Raw genomic sequence first — 27,577 nt, 5'->3', positions numbered from 1 at the left:
TAACTCAAAAACCAAAGCATTTAGAGCAAATCTGACAGGTTTTTTTTATTGTTTATCAGGTCAAGATCTATCTGCCCTGAAATTTTCAGATGAATCAGACATTTTGTTGTTGGGTTGCTGCCCCTGAATTGGTAATTTTAAGGAAATTTTGCTGTTTTTGGTTATTATCTTGAATATTATTATAGATAGAGATAAACTGTAAACAGCAATAATGTTCAGCAAAGAAAGATTTACAAATAAGTCAGCATGACGGAAATGGTCAGTTGACCCCTTTAGGAGTTATAGCCCATTATAGTCAATTTTTAACCATTTTTCATAAATCTTAGTAATCTTTTACAAAATCTTCTCCTCTGAAACAACTGGGACAAATACTTCCAAATTTTAACTGAATGTTCCTTAGGGTATCTAGTTAGTAAATTGTATCTAAAGTTTTGATCTATCAACAAACATGGTCGCCATTGCTAAAAATAGAACATAGGGGTCAAATGCAGTTTTTGGCTTATAACTCAAAAACCAAAGCATTTAGAGCAAATCTGACGTTGGGTAATATTGTTTATCAGGTCAAGATCTATCTGCCCTGAAATTTTCAGATGAATCAGACAACCTGTTGTTGGGTTGCTGCCCCTGAATTGATAATTTTAAGGAAATTTTGCTGTTTTTGTTTATTATCTTGAATATAACTATAGATAGAAATAAACTGTAAACAGCAATAATGTTCAGCAAAGTAAGATCTTCAATTAAGTCAATTTGACCAAAATTGTCAATTGACCCCTTAAGGAGTTATTGCCCTTTAAAGACTTTTTTCACAATTTGTTCATCACTTACTTTAAAAAATCTTCTCCTTTGAAACTGTTGTATCAATTTCAGTCAAACTTAGGCTAAATGAGTTTCAGAGTATCTAGTATAAATTCTATATTTTATTTCCTTGTATGTCAAGAAACATAGCTCCTATGGCTAAAATAGAACATAGGAGAAAATGATTGTTTTTTTTACTTTTGAAGAAAATAGGACGATCCAAAAAACATTTAAATAAATTGAAAAGCCAAAATAATCATTGATGAGAGATTTAACCAAAAGAATTAAGGTGAGTGATTCAGGCTCTTGAGAGCCTCTTGTTAAAATGAAACATACATATATTTCAGGTTTAATGTTATGTCTGGAAGGAAAGGCAAAGTCCTATTGGGATGTAAAACAGGGGAAAAGCACCACAAAGTACAGAGCCAGAGAAAATTATATCAGCCAGAATATACTTCTGTGGGGAGGTTTGTACTTAAAGATGGTTTACAAGTTAAATCAAATTATATCAACCCGAATATACTGCTGTGGGGAGGTTAGTACTTAAAGATGGTGAAAAAGTTAAATCAAATTATATCAGCCAGAATATACTTCTGTGGGGAGGTTTGTACTTAAAGATGGTGAAAAAGTCACTGGGGGTCAACTTCCTATTATTGGGTATACAGGGATGTGCCAAAAATATGGGTCATAATTTTGAGAGATTTTATATAAAAATGACCCTCCTTTTTAACGACATCCTATATTAAAATGCATTTACGTTTGATAACTGTATATTGATTTGGGGTATGATCTACATATCATATATAAATATTCTATTGAGAACGTCAATTCATATATAAAAAAAATAAGGGTAGCTGGTATATTTATGAATTATGAGTGATGATGAGTTAGGGTGCTTATATAAGCATGGGTCATATTTTAAATATTGTATATAAGTATAGGTCATTCTTTCTTAAATATTTATATAACTATAGGTACTGAATTTCAGTGAATGTTATATTAAAATGGGTACGTTTTTTGAGACTAAAATGGCACACCCCTACCAAAAAAATTTCGAAGTTACCCCCCCCCCCCCCCCCCCCCCCCCCCCCCCGTGGAAAAAGTTAAATCACCCCATATAAAAAGAAGGACATCAATGTCTCTATTAGCAATTAAATGCTTTGTGGATGATCTAAGGTAGTCATTAGTTAAAAGTGTTATTTTTGCCCCAGCTGTTCAGGGTTGGACCTCTGCAGTCATATCCAACTGCACTCAGCAAAGCAATTTATTTATATTTATACCTCAGCAAAATGCACTAAACAAAGATATATAGAAATTGTAGATAATCATTTATAAGATATAATGCAATAAATTTACACCTATTATTATAATATTGAAAAAGTCAAAAACTTGTTTAAAATTTATAGAACTGGAGTCATTCTCTATTTAAGTTTATTTGTTGTTTGTCTTGTACATGTGTCAAGTGGCAAATGTGTCATGCATGTTCAGGACATTACTCCTTCATAATGAGTAAAACTTACTAATTTTGTTTGCTCATTACTTTAATGAATCATGTTTATATGCATTGCATGATACTTTCAGGTATGGATGGATCTCGATTGCACCCAGAGGGGTATGCTACTTATCCATTCAACTTCCCTTTGAATTCAGATACACCTTCATCCTATGAGGGTAAAAGAGGATATGTCAGATACACATGTAGTGCTATCATTGACCGACCGTGGAAATTTAATGAAATTATAAAAGAACCATTTACAGTCATCCATCATTTAGACTGCAGCCAACTTCTCAGTGCTCTGGTAAGTTAGACTGTATAAGATAATCAGACTTAGCATTAGTTTATAGTGATAGTTTTTCAAAAAGGCTCAATACTGTGAATTCATTTATTTTTGTGGGTATGATTTTTGTTGATTGATGAAAACTCTTATTAATTTTTTGACCAAGTCTGCATACAATTTCATGGAAAATTTATAATTCGCTGATCATTTAGATTTGTGGTTCACCTGTACTAATAAAATCCACGAAATTTGTATCCAACAAGGCCACACTTAAAAATATTTTGGTTTGCCCAAACCCTACCCAAAGGTTGAGACAGTGGGTAGGTAGGTAGGCATTTTTTTTTAAATTTTTTTTTTTAAAGAAATTGAAGTATCAGATGTTTATTAGTCTTTATGCCTATTTGATTAAAAAAAAACTTCTTCAAATCAGGACCATAAAAGAATTTGAGTAGGCAGCTTTTTTCTGGGTAGGTAGCGTTTGGGCAAACAAACCTATTATTTATTATGGCCCAATTAATAATGAGTCCACAGTACACTTAAAATACACAAAACAGTCACAGTATATATTTATATATATATAAACAGATAAAGTAAAACAAAATCTATAACAAAATTTGGAACTTTTGTCAGTTTGCTAAAACATGTGTGAAAATAAATAAAAAATGTAAGTTATTTGATTTTTCTTACATGATTTTAAGCATGTGTGGAATCCAGGTACTCCTCATAACAGAATCTTGGAAAGTCAGTTCAAAGTCATTTTTCTATGATTCAAAATTAAATTTGTTGAACTATATAACAAATAAAGATAATATATACACAGAATGGCAACTTCAGTCTGCTCCTTAAATAAATGAATGGGTGTGGTAGTGAACTGACAATAGTGGGTGCTATTCAGGTAATCTCAAGAAACAGTCTACTTCCTGCATGCCGTAGCTTTATAAAGTATAATGATATAAGTACTGTAAATTCAGAATTAATTGCAAGGTTTTTCTAATTGCGAATAATGCGAATGGGTGAGTATCACAGTAAGAAGAATTCACATTCTGATATCTTATACATATATCGAGATGCAAATTTTCTTGAAATTGCAATAATCAATCTCTCACTTTTGTGTATTCTTCAATAATTGCAATAATAAATGCACACAATTATTTCTGAATTGACAGTAACTTAGAAGCTTGCAATTTAAAATTGAGAATAGAAATGGGTAATGTGTCAAAGAGACAACAACCCGACCATAGAGCAGACAACAGCAGAAGGTCACCAACAGGTCTTCAATGCAGCAAGAAATTCCATCACTTGGAGGCGTTCTTCAGCTGGCCCCTAAACAAATATATATACAAGTTTAGTGATAATGAACGCCATACTTAACTCCAAATTGTACACAAGAAACTAAAATTAAAAATAATACAAGACTAACAAAGGCTTTGTTTGTTTGTAGAATCCCATTTATGAACATCGTAATGAGACAATAGAAGGTTGTTGTTGTGAGGATGGCTCTGTGGAGTTGGATTTAAGTATAAACAAGACAGCTTTTGTCCCAGGAGAACCTCTTGTTTATGACGTTACGATTAACAATCAAAGTGGCAATACAATATCAGAGTTTTATCTCATGTTACGTCAGGTATGTATGTCATCATATTAATTACATTCCTGAGATTCTATATTTATAAGATATGAAAATTGTTGGATATAAATACAAACAATAGACATTTGTTATCTAGAAATTGCTGGGAAAGTGAAAAAAATTGAGTTAATTGAAATATGAATCAAAGAAAATTGACATGAAATCAACCTAAGGGGGGACAACTCAAATTTCCATGAGGTACAAAACCAATATTTCATGTTTTTGTTGAGTTTGTCATATATTGTTCCAGTGGACACTGATTCAAATCAAGTGTTTCACCAAAAGTTTTTGCATTCTTGCATATTGATATATATTATAAAATTGAGATGGAAATGTGGAATGTTTCAAAGAGACAACAACCCCACTAAAGAGCGGAAAACAGCCAAAGGTTGTTTTAAAATATCTTAAAATTAGTAAAAACCTTTCCCTTAAAGCATAAAACCATTTATATTCTTAATTGCCTTATACTAACTTTCTATTGCATTAAAGATTGTTATCTGGAGGAGGGGACATGCCTTATTAAAGTGTTATGACAATTTTTTGTCAAAATACCATGTTGACATAATATAATAGTTTGACAATGACATTGTTTTACTTTTTGTTTTTTCTCCAGGTTGCAACTTTTACAGGATATTCAGACAGTTTTTTCTCATCAGGAAAACCTCATTATCATACAAAACAAGAAAACTTTAGCATGTTCAACCAGGCTGTTCGTGTTAAGAAAAATTCTAAACAGACATACAGTGGTGCCTCAACTATACCTTCATTGCCACCTTCCATTCTAGAAGGCTGCAATATTATAAACCTTCAGTATTTTATTATTGTAAGTAAATTTAAAGTGATATCTCAAATATATTATCAGATGACAGTTACTTATTACAGTAGACCATCTGATTTAAATGAATACTTGTTTCGGGTAAAACCCTATCTAGCCAACAGCAAGACAAAATTTACAAATATTTCTAAATTTTCAAAATCTTCAGGTGACTCCTCATTAGAGTTATTGCCCTTTAATAGAGTTTTTCACTGTTTTTTTTGTGTTATTGTGTAATATCTTAAAAACAATACACAATAGATAGAATCTTTGTAGAGCAAAATTGATCAGTACACCAGGATCTACAAATAAGTCCCATGTTGGAAATCTCCAGACAATGCCTTAATAATAATTTTTTAACATTCTTTTTGCATTTTATCTATTATCTTGAAATTATGATAGATACATACAAACATTAAAAAGTAAAAATTATCAGTGGGATATAAGATCTATGAATTTGTCTACCTGTCAGTTAACTCTTAATAGAGTTATTTCCCTGTAATGGTGATATTTACAAAAAAAAAGGCCTTTGTTGATGATGGAGGTGAGCAAAACAGGCTCTACAGAGATTATAGTTGGCCTATTACCTTGAAAACTATAAAACAAAACAGGCTCTACAGAGATCATAGTTGGCCTATTATCTTGAAAACTATAAAACAAAACAGGCTCTACAGAGATTATAGTTGGCCTATTACCTTGAAAACTATAAAACAAAACAGGCTCTACAGAGATTATAGTTGGTCTATTATCTTGAAAACTATAAAACAAAACAGGCTCTACAGAGATTATAGTTGGTCTATTATCTTGAAAACTAAAAAACAAAACAGGCTCTACAGAGATTATAGTTGGTCTATTATCTTGAAAACTATAAAACAAAACAGGCTCTACAGAGATTATAGTTGGTCTATTATCTTGAAAACTATAAAACAAAACAGGCTCTACAGAGATCATAGTTGGCCTATTATCTTGAAAACTATAAAACAAAACAGGCTCTTCAGAGATTATAGTTGGTCTATTATCTTGAAAACTATAACACAAAACAGGCTCTACAGAGATTATAGTTGGTCTATTACCTTGAAAACTAAAAAACAAAACAGGCTCTACAGAGATCATAGCTGGTCTATTATCTTGAAAACTATAAAACAAAACAGGCTCTTTAGAGACTATAGTTGGTCTATTACCTTGAAAACTATAAAACAAAACAGGCTCTACAGAGATTATAGTTGGTCTATTATCTTGAAAACTATAAAACAAAACAGGCTCTACAGAGATTATAGTTGGCCTATTACCTTGAAAACTATAAAACAAAACAGGCTCTTTAGAGACTATAGTTGGTCTATTACCTTGAAAACTATAAAACAAAACAGGCTCTACAGAGATTATAGTTGGTCTATTATCTTGAAAACTATAAAACAAAACAGGCTCTACAGAGATTATAGTTGGCCTATTACCTTGAAAACTATAAAACAAAACAGGCTCTACAGAGATAATAGTTGTTCTATTATCTTGAAAACTATAAAACAAAACAGGCTCTACAGAGATTATAGTTGGTCTATTATCTTGAAAACTATAAAACAAAACAGGCTCTACAGAGATTAAAGTTGGTCTATTATCTTGAAAACTATAAAACAAAACAGGCTCTACAGAGATTATAGTTGGCCTATTACCTTGAAAACTATAAAACAAAACAGGCTCTACAGAGATTATAGTTGGTCTATTATCTTGAAAACTATAAAACAAAACAGGCTCTTTAGAGACTATAGTTGGTCTATTATCTTGAAAACTAAAAAAAAAGCAAAACAACTTTGTGAACAATAATTATCAGTAATTCAAGATCTACAAATAAGTAAGCATGCCTGAAACATAAGAAATCTTTAATGGAGTAAATATTTCGTATATTTAAATTCTTTTTTTTATATCAACATGAGACACAACAACACTCATATAAAATGACCTCAAAGTTATAGTTTTATTGGTCCACATGTTTCAACAGTAATTGTGGTGTCTCCTAAAGTAATAGTTTTATTGGTCCACATGTTTCACCAGTAAGCGTGGTGTCTACTGGACAGGTAAACATATAAAATAGTAACAGTCAAGTACAAATTTATTGCAGTTTATTGTAAGTAATGTTACAATAACTGTAGTAATGATGACATTACCAATAAAAAGAGAAAGAGAAAGTGAAAATAGAATACTGTTAGTTTACAATTACACTCATTCTTTATTATAGTTGAAGATTCCAAGTGGCTGGTCATCTCTTAAAGTGGAGAGAGAAATAATAATAGGGACAAAGCCAGCTAGGGCAGTTCAGCCGTGTGCACCCAGAATACCGACATCCAATGAAGTTGCACCATCACAAATTGAGCTTTCAGTGTTCCCATCAGCTCCACCATCATATGATGAATGTAAGGTTACCTTTACCCCATTTATGGGCATTATGTTTTTCCATCTGCATTGGTTGGTTCGTCTGTCCATCCTTCTGTCCAGCTTCAGTTTAAAGTTAGTGGTCAAGGTAGTTTTAGATAAAGTTGAAGTTGAAGTCAAATCAACTTCAAACTTAGTACATATGTTCTCTAATGAAATGATCTTTCTAATTTTAAAACTTTATTTGAGTTTTGACCTCATTTCATTGTCCACTAAACATAGAAAATGATAGTGCGAGTGGGGCTTCCATGTACATTCTTGTTTAAATCAAAATATCAATTTCTGAAAAGTCTCATTCAAATAATGCCATGTTATGTTATTAAGTCATTCTCACACCGCATCTTCCTATATCTATTAACATATTATTGGCATTAAGTTTTCTAAAATTTACTTTAAAAAAGCAGAATAAAATTGAGAATGGAAATGGGGAATGTGTCAAAGAGACAACAACCCGACAATATAAAAAACAACAGCAGAAGGTCACCAACAGGTCTTCAATGTAGCAAAAAATTCCCGCACCCAGAGGTGTCCTTCAGCTGGCCCCTAAACAAATATATACTAGTTCAGTATTAATGAACACCATACTAATTTCCGAATTGTACACAAGAAACTAAAATTAAAATAATACAAGACTAACAAAGGCCAGAGGCTCCTGACTTGGGACAGGGGCAAAAATGCAGCGGGGTTAAACATGTTTGTGAGATCTCATCCCTCCCCCTATACCTCTAGCCAATGTAGAAAAGTAATGCATAAAAATACACACATTAAAATTCAGTTCAAGAGAAGTCTGAGTCTGATGTCAGAAGAAGTAACCAAAGAAAATAAACAAAATGACAATAATACATAAATAACAACAGACTACTAGCAGTTAACTGACATGCCAGCTCCAAACTTCAATTAAACTGACTGAAAAATTATGATTTCATCATATGAACATACTTGTTTAACATATATGTACCCACAGTTATCTCCCCATTTTCATATAGCAACCTGGTAACAAGACAATTTTGAAATACCATCTTGTTTATAAAATAATCCCATCCATTATAGATTGCATCACATTCAATAGTATATTAGTACCTCCAATGTATGCTGAATGTGTATTTGGTGCAGTGGATATTCTTCTTTTACAATATAATTATCTTTTATAATAGTACCTCCATTGTATGCTGAATGTGTATTTGGTGCAGTTGATATTCTTCTTTAACAATAAAATTATCTTTTATAATAGTACCTCCATTGTATGCTGAATGTGTATTTGGTGCAGTGGATATTCTTTTTTAACAATAAAATTATCTTTTATAATAGTACCTCCATTGTATTCTGAATGTGTATTTGGTGCAGTGGATATTCTTCTTTTACAATATAATTATCTTTTATAATAGTACCTCCATCATATGCTGAATGTGTATTTGGTGCAGTGGATATTCTTCTTTTACAATATAATTATCTTTTATAATAGTACCTCCATCGTATGCTGAATGTGTATTTGGTGCAGTGGATATTCTTCTTTTACAATATAATTATCTTTTATAATAGTACCTCCATCATATGCTGAATGTGTATTTGGTGCAGTGGATATTCTTCTTTTACAATATAATTATCTTTTATAATAGTACCTCCATCGTATGCTGAATGTGTATTTGGTGCAGTGGATATTCTTCTTTACAATTTAATTATCTTTTATAATAGTACCTCCATCGTATGCTGAATGTGTATTTGGTGCAGTGGATATTCTTCTTTACAATAAAATTATCTTTTATAATAGTACCTCCATCATATGCTGAATGTGTATTTGGTGCAGTGGATATTCTTCTTTTACAATATAATTATCTTTTATAATAGTACCTCCATCATTTGCTGAATGTGTATTTGGTGCAGTGATATTCTTCTTTACAATAAAATTATCTTTTATAATAGTACCTCCATCATATGCTGAATGTGTATTTGGTGCAGTGGATATTCTTCTTTTACAATATAATTATCTTTTATAATAGTACCTCCATCGTATGCTGAATGTGTATTTGGTGCAGTGGATATTCTTCTTTACAATTTAATTATCTTTTATAATAGTACCTCCATCGTATGCTGAATGTGTATTTGGTGCAGTGGATATTCTTCTTTACAATTTAATTATCTTTTATAATAGTACCTCCATCGTATGCTGAATGTGTATTTGGTGCAGTGGATATTCTTCTTTTATAATATAATTATCTTTTATAATAGTACCTCCATCATATGCTGAATGTGTATTTGGTGCAGTGGAAATGCTTCTTTTACAATATAATTATCTTTTATAATAGTACCTCCATCGTATGCTGAATGTGTATTTGGTGCAGTTGATATTCTTCTTTTACAATATAATTATCTTTTATAATAGTACCTCCATCATATGCTGAATGTGTATTTGGTGCAGTGGATATTCTTCTTTTACAATATAATTATCTTTTATAATAGTACTTCCATCATATGCTGAATGTGTATTTGGTGCAGTGGATATTCTTCTTTACAATTTAATTATCTTTTATAATAGTACCTCCATCATTTGCTGAATGTGTATTTGGTGCAGTGATATTCTTCTTTACAATGAAATTATCTTTTATAATAGTACCTCCATCATATGCTGAATGTGTATTTGGTGCAGTGGATATTCTTCTTTTACAATATAATTATCTTTTATAATAGTACCTCCATCATATGCTGAATGTGTATTTGGTGCAGTGGATATTCTTCTTTTACAATATAATTATCTTTTATAATAGTACCTCCATCGTATGCTGAATGTGTATTTGGTGCAGTGGATATTCTTCTTTACAATTTAATTATCTTTTATAATAGAACCTCCATCATATTATGCTGAATGTGTATTTGGTGCAGTGGATATTCTTCTTTTATAATATAATTATCTTTTATAATAGTACCTCCATCATATGCTGAATGTGTATTTGGTGCAGTGGATATTCTTCTTTTACAATATAATTATCTTTTATAATAGTACCTCCATTGTATGCTGAATGTGTATTTGGTGCAGTGGATATTCTTCTTTTACAATATAATTATCTTTTATAATAGTACCTCCATCATATGCTGAATGTGTATTTGGTGCAGTGGATATTCTTCTTTTACAATATAATTATCTTTTATAATAGTACCTCCATCGTATGCTGAATGTGTATTTGGTGCAGTGGATATTCTTCTTTACAATTTAATTATCTTTTATAATAGAACCTCCATCATATTATGCTGAATGTGTATTTGGTGCAGTGGATATTCTTCTTTTATAATATAATTATCTTTTATAATAGTACCTCCATCATATGCTGAATGTGTATTTGGTGCAGTGGATATTCTTCTTTTACAATATAATTATCTTTTATAATAGTACCTCCATTGTATGCTGAATGTGTATTTGGTGCAGTGGATATTCTTCTTTTACAATATAATTATCTTTTATAATAGTACCTCCATTGTATGCTGAATGTGTATTTGGTGCAGTGATATTCTTCTTTACAATAAAATTATCTTTTATAATAGTACCTCCATCATATGCTGAATGTGTATTTGGTGCAGTGGATATTCTTCTTTTACAATATAATTATCTTTTATAATAGTACCTCCATCATTTGCTGAATGTGTATTTGGTGCAGTGATATTCTTCTTTACAATAAAATTATCTTTTATAATAGTACCTCCATCGTATGCTGAATGTGTATTTGGTGCAGTTGATATTCTTCTTTTACAATATAATTATCTTTTATAATAGTACCTCCATCATTTGCTGAATGTGTATTTGGTGCAGTGGAAATGCTTCTTTTACAATATAATTATCTTTTATAATAGTACTTCCATCATATGCTGAATGTGTATTTGGTGCAGTTGATATTCTTCTTTTACAATATAATTATCTTTTATAATAGTACCTCCATCATATGCTGAATGTGTATTTGGTGCAGTGGAAATGCTTCTTTTACAATATAATTATCTTTTATAATAGTACCTCCATCATATGCTGAATGTGTATTTGGTGCAGTGGATATTCTTCTTTTACAATATAATTATCTTTTATAATAGTACCTCCATCGTATGCTGAATGTGTATTTGGTGCAGTGGATATTCTTCTTTTACAATATAATTATCTTTTATAATAGTACCTCCATCGTATGCTGAATGTGTATTTGGTGCAGTGGATATTCTTCTTTACAATTTAATTATCTTTTATAATAGTACCTCCATCATATGCTGAATGTGTATTTGGTGCAGTGGATATTCTTCTTTTACAATATAATTATCTTTTATAATAGTACCTCCATCGTATGCTGAATGTGTATTTGGTGCAGTGGATATTCTTCTTTACAATTTAATTATCTTTTATAATAGTACCTCCATCATATGCTGAATGTGTATTTGGTGCAGTGGATATTCTTCTTTTACAATATAATTATCTTTTATAATAGTACTTCCATCATTTGCTGAATGTGTATTTGGTGCAGTGGATATTCTTCTTTTACAATATAATTATCTTTTATAATAGTACTTCCATCATTTGCTGAATGTGTATTTGGTGCAGTTGATATTCTTCTTTTACAATAAAATTATCTTTTATAATAGTACCTCCATCGTATGCTGAATGTGTATTTGGTGCAGTTGATATTCTTCTTTTACAATATAATTATCTTTTATAATAGTACTTCCATCATTTGCTGAATGTGTATTTGGTGCAGTGGATATTCTTCTTTTACAATATAATTATCTTTTATAATAGTACCTCCATCGTATGCTGAATGTGTATTTGGTGCAGTGGATATTCTTCTTTACAATTTAATTATCTTTTATAATAGTACCTCCATCATATGCTGAATGTGTATTTGGTGCAGTGGATATTCTTCTTTTACAATATAATTATCTTTTATAATAGTACTTCCATCATTTGCTGAATGTGTATTTGGTGCAGTGGATATTCTTCTTTTACAATATAATTATCTTTTATAATAGTACTTCCATCATTTGCTGAATGTGTATTTGGTGCAGTGGATATTCTTCTTTACAATATAATTATCTTTTATAATAGTACCTCCATCGTATGCTGAATGTGTATTTGGTGCAGTGGATATTCATGATGAAGATGATGGAGAACATACAACAACACATGGAAACTGGGCCCCTGCTTACACTTACTATAATTGGAACCAGCAGAATTATTCAGGTCCACAACCACAACCAGTACGGCCAGCACCTCCATCTTATGATGAGTTGTGAAATGGATTATTGTTGAAATGTCAACATATAACCTTTATAGCTTGCTGTTTTCTGTGAGCCAATGCTCCATGTTGAAGACCATAATTTGACTTATAATGGTTTACTTTTACAAATTGTGACTTGGATGGAGAGTTGTCTCATTGGCACTCATACCACATCTTTTTATATCTATGTACTTGTTCAGCCTAAAAGAAATTCCATAGGAAACTGTGTTATGATCCTTGTCATAATATGTTTATTTCTGTTGGAATAAACATTCTATACCATTTATTCTGGATGACTTAGATTATTTAGACAGGCTGTAGAAAACAAATTTTGCATTTTTGATGGGGAAAAGGGGCATTAAAGACAGTATCTACCTTTAAGAAAATTTTCATTTTTATTTCTAATTGTTTACATTCTCCATGTACAAGAATGTGAATTGGCATATGTTTTGATACTTGTATATTCATACCACTGTATGACTTTCTTCTTACTAGTATGCCAAAACTATAGCATGTATAGTGAAATCTTAAGCAAATGAACTATTCCATTCACTTATTGAATCCATTTGGTAAATTCAGTTTGTATACAAGAATTGACCCATAGCTTAAATTAATTTACAGTTATTTTCTCTCTTTTTTTTGACATAAATGATGTACAATTTTGAAGAATTTTTCTCAAACATATGTTTTTTTTCTAGTCATTAAATATTTTATTGTTTCAAAGATCAGCTGTCTTGCCATTTAAATTTTATATCATAAAACTGATCAGATTTATTAATTTTATTTTTATCTTGCCAATGTTAAGAGAGCTCTTGGATAACCCTGTGTCTATATCAACAGGGTCTTGGTGGCAGAGTGGTCTAAGTTGTCAAACTACTGTATCCCTATTTAGACTGTCAACATTGAGCTTGTGAGTTGGAATCAGGTCTTTGCAACTGGCAGGTGTGTTTGACTCCAATCTCATTTTCTAGGATTGTAAGTTTTTCTACTGAAGGACATTGGTTCTCCCCAGGCACTCTCTCTTCCTAAAAAAAAACTAACTGCAAAGAGATAGGGCAATACATGTAGTCCTGGAAGTGGTGTTTAACACCAATCAATCCATCAATCAGTCATATCAACTTAATATGTATATAATAATATGCAATTATTATGCAGGAAATAATAAATATGCACAGCAATAAAATTGGTCTACAAATAATTATTGTAGAGGGACCATAAACCATTAAATTGACATTGCAGGATCAGTTGCTACATTTTTCTATCTTTAGACTTTTACTTTTCTTACAAATCCAATTTGCATATTGTGATAAACAAACAGGCAACTTGGTGAAAGGAATCAAAGGATGCATCTTGGTGATATTGATTCAGATCACTGTGACCTACATTGAATGCTTCATTGAATTTAAATTCAGTTTTATTTGGATAGTGTATATTCCATAACAAGTTTCATTTAGTCTTTGGCCATCAAAAGTCTTTTAAAGCTAAGATAAGAACTTATACGTCTAATCACAATTTGCTTCACGAATTGTTTGTTATTATAAGAAAATTTTGTCAATGTTTTCAAGTATGAGGGAGCTTTTCTCAACACCTATCTCCCATATATAGTCAGGATATAACATTTAAGAATTGAATGCTTCTTTTTGTAAATTTATTGGGGTGTAAAACGTTGACCGAAGTACATTTTGTATGAAGCGTGGAAGCGCTTCATTCTAAAAATGTACGCACGGTCAACGCTTTACAACCCTATAAAGTTACAAAAAGAAGCATTCAATACTTAAAATTACATTTTTAGCTAGGATCATTAGAAGTTTTTGTTTAATTCACCTGTGCACTTTATTGTGGGACCTCGTGTCATCGTGAATGATAAGTTTTATTGAGTGATGCAAATGCTTACGGAATAACATGTGATGTGAAATTAGCCAATCAGAATAACGTATTACAATGAAACATGCATCTCATGTAATTATTTTCTGATGATTTATTATAAGAATGTGATATATTAATATATGGATGATTTATACAAACTTTCTCGCATCTGGTGCAAGAAAATTGGTACTGTTAATTTTATTATGTATGCAAAATTTGATATTTGTGTTTTAGTCATCAGAAATAGAAATGTAAAAAATAGAATAATAAACTTTGAACCAATCTTAGAACAGTCAGAAGTTGAAAGATAATTCATCCAGACTAACAATACTGGTATTATTTATTTCATTCAAATGTACTTCACATTAATACATGGAAAGGTGAGTTGAACATTATAACTGGCTGATACTTCTTGTATGTTGTATGTGACTGCTATATTTAATGTTGTCTTGTATAGAATGGTGCTAGGTTTATTTCATTTGAAAGCATTTGTTGAAAGTGCATTATTTTATTTTATTGTAGAAAATTTTATGCTAATTGTATATACATATACATTTATGTTTTAGGTAATTAGATGATTACTATATTGAATTTATAACCACTTATTAATCTTGTTATTTTATTGGTAAAAAATGTTGGTAGATTTAGAAAATTCTATTATCTATGTATATTTTTATATGTATTTTTTTTTATTTCCTTTAAAGAAAGGGATAGAAAATCTTCTTGTTTTCTAAGCCTGTTGTAATTTAAAATTTTTCTGTCTTCTGATAAGCAATATACAAACACAAAGTAGAGAAAATGATAAAACTATCAAATAGCTTAGTAAGAGTAGTAGTCTCTTCCCAATGGTATGGTGTTTGCATATCTCAATTACTGTACTTGTACTTTTTTTTCGCGGGGAACTTATTTTTGTGAATTGTGTCTTTCAAACACGTTGGCGGGTATTTATTTTTCGTGATTTTATAATTATTGCCTCAGTTGAAAGTTTGATTTAGATTCTTGTGTATTTATTTTCCCAATAATACACAAACCGTGAAATTTGTGAAATAAATACACTGTGAAAATCATGGTTATTAGTATTTTCTGAATGGGTTTATAAGATTTCAACATCTGTTAACTGCTATAGCCTAGAATTTAGTATTGAAATAGTGATAAATTGAACAAAAATTATAATTCTTTCATAATTATGGCTAAATGATTTCTTCAACAACAAAAAATACAATTTACACTTGTATAGAGGTTATATAGAGGGATGTCTTTCAAGCTGACCTTCACACTAAGATATTGACCACAGTTTAAAATGGCCCTCGAGACATTTCAATCTGATGGCCCATATCTTCACCCTAAGAAATCCATATCTCAAGATGACTGCTGCAATATGTTACTATTTCTAAAAGAAAATTTGACATTTGAATAAGTAATGGGCACCATAGTGTATTAGATTTTGCCAAGTTATCATAAAAACACAAAGATATTTTACATTTAACTGCATTTATTACAATATATTTTTTAATTCATTGATTCATCTATTTTTTATCAAAAGACCAGTACAGCACTTTTTTTTATGCTCAACATAAAATAGTTTATAGGGACATTATGTTTTTCTGGTTTCTTTGTTTACTGACCATAGAAATGTGAAGTTCTGAAATCAAAACATTCACTGGTTGAATTGTTAGGTAAAGGTTGTTTACTTAAAATTTATAGTCACATCAAAGTTCCCATGTTCACCATGAGTTGAACTATACAAATCATAAGGTGTCCTATTGACACATTTTCTTGTTATTATCTTGTTATTGAATTCATTGATATATTATTTTATGGAGCTGTTTTCCGAGTCTTTTCATGACATTATTATAATATAACAAGCAATGCAATGTTGTAAGTGATTTGTAAAATAAAAAAATCTGGCAGTTTTAAAATTAAACATTATCTGTTAAATATTTATGATTTTATTTCAAAATACAGCTTATAAAATAAGAAGATATGGTATGCTTGCCAATAAAACAACTCTCTTCAAGACACCGAATGCCACAGAAATTAACAATTATAGGTAATTGTATGGCCTTCAGCATTCAGTAAAACCCATACTGCATAGTCAGCTATAACAGGCCCCATGATGACCAATGTAAAATAATTCAAACAAGAAAACTAATGGCTTGATTTATGTACAAAATAATGAACGAAAATCAAATAAGAAATACAGAAACAAACTGCAATCACTAAATTACAGGCTAAGCACATATTTAATGAGGCATGGTAATTATAGTCTGAAGGCGCCAACCATACCCTTACCTGGGAAAGAGGTGTAACAGTACAACAGGAAAAAAGCTATAAACATCAATTGAAAAGGGCTTAACCCTTGAAATGGATTCAAAGAAAAAAATGAATTTAACAAAACACAGAGTGGAGGTGGAAAGAAATTAAATCACAAAATTACTGAACTCTAGGAAAATTCAAAAACAAATGTCCCTAATCAAATGACGAAATCAAAAGCTCAAACAGATCAAACGAATGGATAACAACCGTCATATTCCTGATTTTTTGGTCCTCATTAATGCTCTTCAACTTCGTACTTTATTTGGCCTTTTTAACTTTTTTGGACTTGAGCATCACTGATGAGTCTTTTAAAGAGGAAACACACGTCTGGCAAATATAGAGTAAAATTGACGTATTTTTACAGTTAAATCGAACAATATACCTAGGAGTTGTTGCCCCTGAAATAACTATTTGTTTGGTGACAAACTGTCGCAGTGTTTTTTTTTATTATCTTGATAATTATAAAAGAAATCGAGAAATTTTAAACGGTAAAAATTACCGGAACAAAAATCTACAAAGTTGTTTACAAAACTTTTAAGCAACCCACTAGGAAGGAGCATTATTACAATGGATGACTGTATAGCGTTACCATATTTTAACTGGAACAATGATCATTACTGGACACTTAATTGAGTTTAACCCAAAATATGTTTATTGAGCTACACTGATATATGATACGTGAAGGCCCCTACCCCTTATTCAAGTGAAATTAATCTAGTTAAAAGTTATCTTTAAGTTTATAACAGGTTAAATACACAATTTTTTTACATTAACTTATCATTAATACTACAGAATAATCCTTTTTACTGTTCCAAAAAGGAAAAGATTGTAAGTAAACATAATTCCTTTAAAGTCATAAGAAACCTCAAATTAAAATAAAATAATGCATATGTATTTTTATAACTCAATGGATAGTTTTCATTATAAAACTTCTCCTTTTTTCCGAAGAAAATTCTTTATTTTGTTCAAACTTAGAAGAAGTTTACTTTATTTTTATTGCTTCCTTGCTTCCTGGAAAGGAAGCAATTCCCCAACATAGTTTCCGTATGCAAAGTGACCTCAGTGTGACCCATCTCGTAAAAATCCGATGATTGCAATACACATGGATGTCCTTGAAATAAACTATTATAATCTGAATGAAGATGTTAAACACGTGCTCAATATCCATGCTTTTTGTTGTTTGTTGACAAGGTGACAAATCGTAAAACTTTGGCTTCAAAAACACGATTATAGAAAGAGATAATTGTAAGCAGCAAGAATTTTCAGTGATGTAAAATCTACAAACACATCACAATCACTAAACACAATTTTGTCATGAATCCATCTGTGTCTGTTTAATATGCACATATACCAATTTGAGCGAAACCGGCTCTTTAGAGCCTATAGTTTCATTTGTGAGATTAATTTTGTCTCACAGTTAAATAGACCGGACATATTTTAATACACATGCGATATATTTACCTTTAAAACAATACATTGTAAAGAACAAAAATCTTATGTTGAAATAATTAACATAGTAATTTTACACTTTATCCAATAATTTCCTTTTTCTTTTTCAAGAAATCAATTAAAAATGCATACATTTACTTAATAGACCTTTTTGTGTCTGGAATTAAAAATGGCCATGGGTAATGTGTCAAAGAAACAACAACCCGACCAAAGAGCAGAAAACAGCCAAAGGCCACCATTGGGTCTTCTCTGCATATTCTGAAAATAAACAAAAACAATAATATCTATATACTAGTTATGTATAAATTATTAGAACTGGTTGGGTTTTTACATTAGGGTGCATATGGTATTATATGGCCGTACATTTGTACTCCAGGTACTCCTTTTACAACAGGCAGGTATAACTGTTTTTTTTGTAACAATTATACACCCGACTACTCTTGTCCCCTTGGCAAATCCTATATTAATAATGTACGCAAAGTGAAAGCATACGGAGTAGAATTGCATTCAAATCAATCACCCATATATGGTATGACACCTACATACAGCTCACAACTTCAATCGGAACATTGAATTGCAAAATTCCATCATCTGTACCTATATTTGGTACCTATGATAAACACTTGGCATGTCATCTGAGATACCAACTCTGGATTTCTTAGGAAAGTGAGCGGAACACAGTATAAATTGCGGTTTGTAAAGAGTAATATCTTAACGCACTCAATTTGAGATTCATTAGAAAAAAAAAACCAGGCGTTTTCTTACGTATAAAATCAGTGATTAAACCTGGTATAAAGCTAGCTAAATCTCTCACTTGTATGACAGTCGCATCAAATTCCATTATATTGAAAACGATGTATGAACACAAACAAAACCCAGACACAATAGGTAAAAATGTCACAAATAGGGGCACAACAGCAACAAGAACCCTATAAAAAAATTTCTAGATATAAGACCGAATCAAATTGCAAAATCAAAAGCTCAAACTCATCAATCAAATGGATAACTATTGTAATTATAGTCTATCGGCGTCACATATAATCATTATCTATCCCTGTCATACTTTTTTTGGGGATAATAATCGAAAATAAATTTACGCCGTACCATCATGGCAATATGAACAATTAGATGCGGTCACATAGTAGTCTCGATCAGTAATTTCCGGGATGGAAATAATTTTACATATTCAACAGTTTGAACAATCGTTGTATTAAAACTTTAATCAAACATATTTAAGTTATGTAAAAGTAATCGTTTAAAAGAAATTTGAAAATTGTGTCACTGTAATGGAGCTGTAAATTTCATTCAAATTTAAGTAAGATTTTAGAAGTTTCAATTAGCCATACCCAACTATATCAGTCCTATTCAGGACCAATAACTCCTGCGTTAATCAGGTGGCAGTTAGGTCCGCTGCTGTATGCCCTGAGGTAATCGGTGCCCTGAGGTAATCATGGTAATGCGTCATTGATTAAATACGCACGAACATATAGTTCTTATTTAGATAGATCTTAATACCAAATTTTAATGTGACCAAATACCAAAGATGTCAACAAACTTCCCAAATGATTTTATTATTTGTATTCACCGATCAATCATTTCGTATGTACGTGTAGGGTGGCTGGTAAAATAATAAACTTTATTTTTATTTTTATAAAAGTTCAATTAATGATCTGAATTATTCATTCGTGACAGGGTTACCTGAGGTAACCCAAATAATAACAACAAATACAACCATTTAACTCAAGTCAACTGAGGTAACTTTATATATACATCGCATAAACAATACAAATTTATGAAGTCCTACATTTTTAATTAAGAAATTGTGTAATTTGAATATAAATGTAAACACTAGCAAAGTATGTACTAAAAATTCTTTCATAACAGGGTAACCTGCGATAACCCAAACAATAACAGCAAATACAACCTATTAAACTCAAGTTAATTCAGATCACCTTTACATATACATCACATAAACAATATAATTTCAATGAATTCCTACATAACAGAAGAAGAAAGTGGTTTATTACAGCATAACTGCATATACTAGCAAAGTATCTACTAAGTATTTTGTTATGACAGGGTTACCTCAGGTAACCCATAAAATAGCAACAAGTATTATTCGTTCATATCAAGTTAACTAAAGTCGCTTTTCTGATATATCACATAAACAATACACATCTATGAGGCCTACATGTAAAATAAAGAAATTGTTTGATTACAACATAAACGTTTTCACTAGCAGACCATCTAATAAGCATTCTTTATAACATGGGTACCTGAGGTAACCCCAGACATAATTACAAATATAACCCTCTTTACTTAACTGAAGTAAACTGAGATCACCATTACATGTACATCACATAAACAATACAATTTTCATGAAGACCTACATTTAAAATAAGAAGTTTGTTTATTACAATAAATGTAAAGACTACCTAAGTATCTACGAAGTATTCATTCATGACAGGGTTACCTGAGGTAATCCCAATAATTACAATAAATACAACCCATTTAACTCAAGTTAACTCAGGTAACATTTATATAAACCTCGCATACACAATACAAATCTATGAAGTCCTACATTTTAGATTAAGAAATTGTGTCATTACAGCATGAATGCATATACCAGCAAATTATCTACGAAGTATTCTTTCATAACAGAGAAACCTCATGTTATTCCAAAAATAACAACAAATTTAATCCATTCAAATTAAGTTAACTAAAGTCGCATTTCCTGAATATAATATAAACAATACTCATCTATGAAGTCCAAAATTAAAAGGTAAATGGTTTATTACAACTTCAATACTCTGGAAAACTATCTACGACATATTCTTACATGACAGGGTTACCTCAGATAACCATAACAATAATAACAAAGATAGCTCATCTAACTCAAGTTAACTGAGGTCACCTTTAAATATATAAACATCACATAAACAATACAAATCTATGAAGTCCTACATTTCAAATTAAAAAATTGTGGAATTACAATATAAATGTATACACTAGCAAAGTATCTACTAAGAAATCTTTCATAACAGGGTTACCTGCTGTAACCAATATAATAACAACAAATACAACCTATTTAACTCAAGTTAATTCAGATAAACTTTACATACACATCACATAAACAATATGACTTCAATGAATTCCTACATTGAAAATGAAGAAGTTGGTTTATTACACCATAAATGCATATACTAGCAAAGTATCTACTAAGTATTTTGTTATGACAGGGTTACCTCAGGTAACCCATAAAATAGCAACAAGTATTATTCGTTCATATCAAGTTAACTAAAGTCGCTTTTCTGATATATCACATAAACAATACACATCTATGAGGCCTACATGTAAAATAAAGCAATTGTTAGATTACAACATAAATGTTTACACGAGCAAACTATCTAAAAACCATTCTTCATAACATGGGTACCTGAGGTAACCCCAGACATAATTACAAATATAACCCACTTAACTGAAGTTAACTGAGGTCACCTTTACATGTGCATCACATAAACAATACAACTTTCATGAAGTCCTACATTTGAAATAAAGAAGTTTGTTTATTACAATTAACGTAAACACTAGCAAAGTGTCTACGAAGGATTCATTCAAAGCAGGGTTACCTGAGGTAACCAAAACAATAACAGCAAATACAACCTATTTAACTCAAGTTAATTCAGATCACCTTTACATAAACATCACATAAACAATATAACTTCAATGAATTCCTACATTAAAAATGAAGAAGTTGGTTTATTACACCATAAATGCATATACTAGCAAAGTATCTACTAAGTATTCTGTCATGACAGGGTTACCTCAGGTAACCCATAAAATAGCAACAAGTATTACCCATTCATATCAAGTTAACTTTAGTCGCCTTTCCGATATATCACATAAACAATACACATCTATGAAGTCCTACATTTAAAACAAAGAAATTGTTCGATTACAACATAAATGTTTACACTAGCAAGCTATCTAAAAAGCATTCTTCATAACAGGGGTACCTGAGGTAACCCCAGACATAATTACAAATATAACCCACTTAACTGAAGTTAACTGAGGTCACCTTTACATGTGCATCACATAAACAAGACAACTTTCATGAAGTCCTACATATGAAATAAAGAAGTTTGTTTATGACAATTAATGTAAACACTAGCAAAGTATCTACGAAGAATTCATTCATTACAGGGTTACCTCAGGAAACCCAATACTAACAACAAATACAACCCATTTAACTCAAGTTAACTCAGTTAACATATATCTATACATCGCATAAACAATACAAATTTGAAGTCCTACATTTTAAATTAAGAAATTGTGTAATTACAACATCAATGCATATACCAGCAAAGTATCTACGAAGTATTCTTTCATAACAGGGTTACCTCAGGTAACCCCATTAATAACAGTAAATATAATCAATTAAAATCATGTTAACTTAAGTCGCCTTTCCTAAATATCATATAAACAATACACATCTTTAAAGTTCAAATTTATAAAAAAAAAAGTAAATGGTTTATTACAACATAAATGTATTCTGAAAAATATCTACGAAGTATTCTTACATGACAGGATAACCTTGGGTAACCATAACAATAACAACAAAGATAACCTTTTTATTTCAAGTAAATTCAGGCACTTTTAAATATATATGCATCAAATAAACAATACAAATCTATGAAGTCCTACATTTTTAAAGTTAGAAATTGTGTAATTAAAATACAAAATCTATACACTAGCAAAGTATCTACTAATGTTTTTTTCAAAACAGGGATCTGAGGTAACCCAAACAATAACAGCAATTACAACCTATTTAACTCAAGTTAATTCAGACCACCTTTACATATACATCACTTAAACAATATAACATCAATGAATTCTTCATTGAAAACAAAGAAGTTGGTTTATTTCAGCATAAATACATATACTAGCAAAGTATATACTAAGTATTCTGTCACGACAGGGTTACCTCAGGTAACCCATAAAATAGCTACAAGTATAATCCATTTAAATCGAGTTAAGACAGATCGCATTTTCTAAATATCACATAAACAATTTACATCTATGAAGTCCTACATTAAAAATAAAGAAATTGTTTGATTACAACATAAATGTTTACGCTAGCAAACTATCTATTAAGCATTCTTTCATAACAGGGGTACCTGAGGAAACCCCAAATATAATTACAAATATAACCCACTTAACTGAAGTTAATTGAGATCACCTTTACATGTATATCCCATAAAGAATATAACTTCAATAAAGTCCTACATTCAAAATGAATAAGTTGGTTTTTTACAATTAATGTAAAGACAAGCAAAGTATCTACGAAGTATTCATTCATGACAGGGTTACCCCAGGTAACCCCAATTATAACACCAAATACAACCCATTTAACTCAAGTGAACTCAGGTAACATTTACATATAATCGCATAAACAATACAAATCTATGAAATCCTACATTTTAAATTAAGAAATTGTGTAATTACAGCATAAATGCATATACCAGCAAAGTATCTACGAAGTATTCTTTCATAATAGGATTACCTCAGGTAACCCCAAAAATAACAACAAATATAATCGATTCAAATCAAATTAACATAAGGTTGCAGTCTTGTTATTGACTGATCCATAGGCTTACATGCAAAACAGCTGATCTTAGGAAAATAAATTCATGTTCATATCATGTATGTACCAAAGTGAAATTGTGATTTATCGAAAAAAGGGGGTCTTGCCACGAAGAATAAAAAGTTACGCAATCCTGAAGTCAACTCATTTTTTTTACTTTCTGTTTGCTATTTTTACTAAACCTCACCACTCCAAGTAAACATGAAATCCTTCCCCTTTCCTGGAATGATATCCCCAAAAGATGCAAGATTTTAAAAAAAAGTCTATATTTATGTTTCCATTCACCATAAACCTATAAACAAACAGAAAAAAACGAGTTCAGAAAAAAATTCAATCTACTAAAATATGGACGAAAGATACCAAAGGGACAGTCAAACTCGTAAATCTAAAACAAACTGACAACGCCATGGCTAAAAATGAAAAAGACAAACAAAAAAACAATAGTACACATGACACAACATAGAAAACTAAAGTATAAACAACACGAACCCCATCAAAAACTAAATAACTAAATTATCTGTAAATCTCATTCTAGTCCATCTTTATGAATTACCTGACCATGCACAGTTGTACAGTGGTTCCCTGAGGTAACCTGACCATGCACAGTTGTACAGTGGTTTCCTGAGGTAACCTGACCATGCACAGTAGTACAATAGTTCCCTGAAGTAACCTGACCATGCACAGTAGTACAATGGCTCCCTGAGGAAACATACCATGCACAGTAGTACAATGGTGTCCTGAAGTTATCTGACCCTTCACAGTAGTGCAATGGTTCACAGATGTAACCTGACCATGCACAGTAGTACAATGGTTCCCTGAGGAAACCTGACCATGCACAGTAGTACAATCATTATGGTTCCCTGAAGTAACCTGACCATGAACAGTAGAACAATAGTTCCCTGGGGAAACCTGACCATGCACAGTAGTAGAATGGTTCCCTGAAGTAACATGACAATGCACAGTAGTACAATGGTACCCTGAGGTAACCTGACTATGCACAGTAGTACAGTGGTTCCCTGAGGTAACATGACCCTGTAGAGTAGTACAATGGCCCCCTGAGGAAACCTGACCATGCACGGTGGTACGATGATTTTCTGAGATTACCAACCATGCACAGTAGCACAATGGTTCCCTGAAGAAACCTGACCATGCACAGTAGTGCAATGGTTCCATGAGGTAGCCTGACCATGCACAGTAGTACCATGGTTTCTTGAGGTTAACTCACAATACACAGCATTACAATGGTTCCCTGAGGTACCATAATCATGCACAGTAGAACAATGATTTCCTGAGGAGACTTGATCATGCACAATAGTACAATGGTTCCCTGCAGAGTAATACAATGGTTCCCTGAGGTTACCTGACCATCATGGCATGCCCAGTTGTACAGTGGTTCCCTGAGGTAACATGACCATGCACAGTAGTACAATGGTTCTCTGAGGTAACCTGACAATGCATAGTTGAACAATGATATCCTGAGTAAACCTACCATGCACAGTAGTACAATGGTAACCTGATGTAACCTGACCATGCACAGTAGTACCATGGTTCCCTAAGGTAACATGGCCATACACAAAGTACAATGGTTCCCTGAGGTAACCTGACCATGCATATTAGTACAATAGTTACCTGAAGAAACCTGACCATGCATAGTAGTAAAATGGTTCCCTGAGGTAACCTGACCATGCGTAGTTGTACAGTAGTTCCTTGAGTAACCTGACAATCCACAGTATTACAATGGTTTCCTGAGGTAACCTGAACATGAACATTAGTACAATTATTCCCTGAGGTAACCTGACAATGCAAAGTAGTACAATGATTCCCTGAGGTAACATGACAATGCACAGTAGTACAATGATTCCCTGAGGTAACCTGACCATGCACAGTAGTACAATGGTTCCCTGAGGTAACCTGGCAATGCACAGTAGTACAATGCTTTCCTGAGGTTACCTGACCATGCATAGTTGTACAGTGGTTCCCTGAGTAACCTAACAATGCACAGTATTACAATGGTTTCCTGGGGCAACTTAAACATGTACAGTAGTACAATTGTTCCCTGAGGTAACCTGAATATGCACAGTAGTACAATTGTTCCCTGAGGTAACCTGACTATGAACAGTAGTACAATGGTTCCCTGAGGTAAAATCACAATACACAACAGTACAATGGTTCCCTGAGGTACCATGACCATGTACAGTAGAACAATGATTCCCTTAGGTAACATAGCTATACACCGAAGTACAATGGTTTCCTGAGATAACCTGAACACTCACAGTAGTACAATGGTTCCCGGAAGTAACCTGAACATGCACAGTTGTACAGTGGTTTCCTGAGTAACCTGACCATGCACAGTAGTTCAATTGTTTCCTGAGGTAACCTGTCCGTGCACAGTAGTACAATGATTCCCTAAGGTAACTTACTATGCACAGTAGTACAATGGTTCCCTGAGGTAACCTGACCATGCACAGTAGTACAATGGTTCCCTGAGGTTACCTGACCATGCACAGTTTAACAGTGGTTCCCTGAGATAACATGACCATGTACAGTAGTACAATGGTTCCCTGAGGAAACATGACAATGCAGAGAAGCACAATGGTTCCCTGAGTTTACCATACCATGCACAGAAGCACAAAGGTTCCCTCGGTCACCTGTCCATGCACAGTAGTACAATGGTTCCCTGAGATAAACTGAACATGCACAGTAGTACAATGGTTCCCTGAGGTAACATGACCATGTACAGTAGTTCAATGGTTCCCTGATATAATCTGATCATGCACAGTAGTGCAATGGTTCTCTGAAGTAACCTGACCATGCAGGGTAATGCAATGATTCCCTAATTACTTACCATGCACAGTAGTACAATAGTTCCCTGAGGTTAAATAACCATGCACAGTAGAACAATGGTTTCCTGAGGAAACCTGACAATACAGAATAGTACAATGATTCCCTGAGGTACCTTACCATGCACAGTAGTAGAATGGTTCCCTGAGGTAACCTGACCTTGCACATTAGAAGAGTGGTTCCCTGAGGAGACATGACAATGCACAGAAATACAATGGTTCCCTGAGGTAACCTGGCAAGGCACAGTATTACAATGGTTTCCTGAGGTTACCTGATCATGCATAGTTGTACAGTGGTTCCCTGAGTAACCTAACAATGCACAGTATTACAATGGTTTCCTGAGGTAACTTAAACATGTATAGTAGTACAATAGTTCCCTGAGGTAACCTGACTACGCACAGTAGTACAATTAATCCCTGAGGTAACCTGACCATGCACAGTAGTACAATGGTTCCCTGAGGTAACCTGGCAATGCACAGTAGTACAATGCTTTCCTGAGGTTACCTGACCATGCATAGTTGTACAGTGGTTCCCTGAGTAACCTAACAATGCACAGTATTACAATGGTTTCCTGGGGCAACTTAAACATGTACAGTAGTACAATTGTTCCCTGAGGTAACCTGAATATGCACAGTAGTACAATTGTTCCCTGAGGTAACATGACTATGAACAGTAGTACAATGGTTCCCTGAGGTAAACTCACAATACACAACAGTACAATGGTTCCCTGAGGTACCATGACCATGTACAGTAGAACAATGATTCCCTTAGGTAACATAGCTA

General features: G+C 32.1%; 1 protein-coding gene across 1 annotated transcript in view; it reads left to right on the top strand.

Annotated features, from left to right (window-relative positions):
• LOC134720687 (arrestin domain-containing protein 17-like) overlaps window positions 1-16,447 on the top strand; it is a 34,532-nt gene extending 18,085 nt beyond the window's left edge. The window contains exons 3-8 of the mRNA XM_063583117.1: window positions 1,143-1,262; window positions 2,377-2,594; window positions 4,015-4,197; window positions 4,814-5,023; window positions 7,245-7,419; window positions 12,507-16,447. Coding sequence (XP_063439187.1) covers window positions 1,143-1,262; window positions 2,377-2,594; window positions 4,015-4,197; window positions 4,814-5,023; window positions 7,245-7,419; window positions 12,507-12,694 — 1,094 coding nt within the window. The 3' untranslated portion in view covers window positions 12,695-16,447. The remainder of the gene's footprint in view (window positions 1-1,142; window positions 1,263-2,376; window positions 2,595-4,014; window positions 4,198-4,813; window positions 5,024-7,244; window positions 7,420-12,506) is intronic.
• The last annotated feature ends 11,130 nt before the right edge of the window (window positions 16,448-27,577 follow it).

Source organism: Mytilus trossulus, chromosome 6 (assembly GCF_036588685.1).
Source record: "Mytilus trossulus isolate FHL-02 chromosome 6, PNRI_Mtr1.1.1.hap1, whole genome shotgun sequence".
In the NCBI taxonomy this organism is placed as follows: Eukaryota; Metazoa; Mollusca; class Bivalvia; order Mytilida; family Mytilidae; genus Mytilus; species Mytilus trossulus.
Note: the sequence above shows the minus strand (reverse complement) of the source record. Positions and strands in the feature narration are given on the sequence as shown.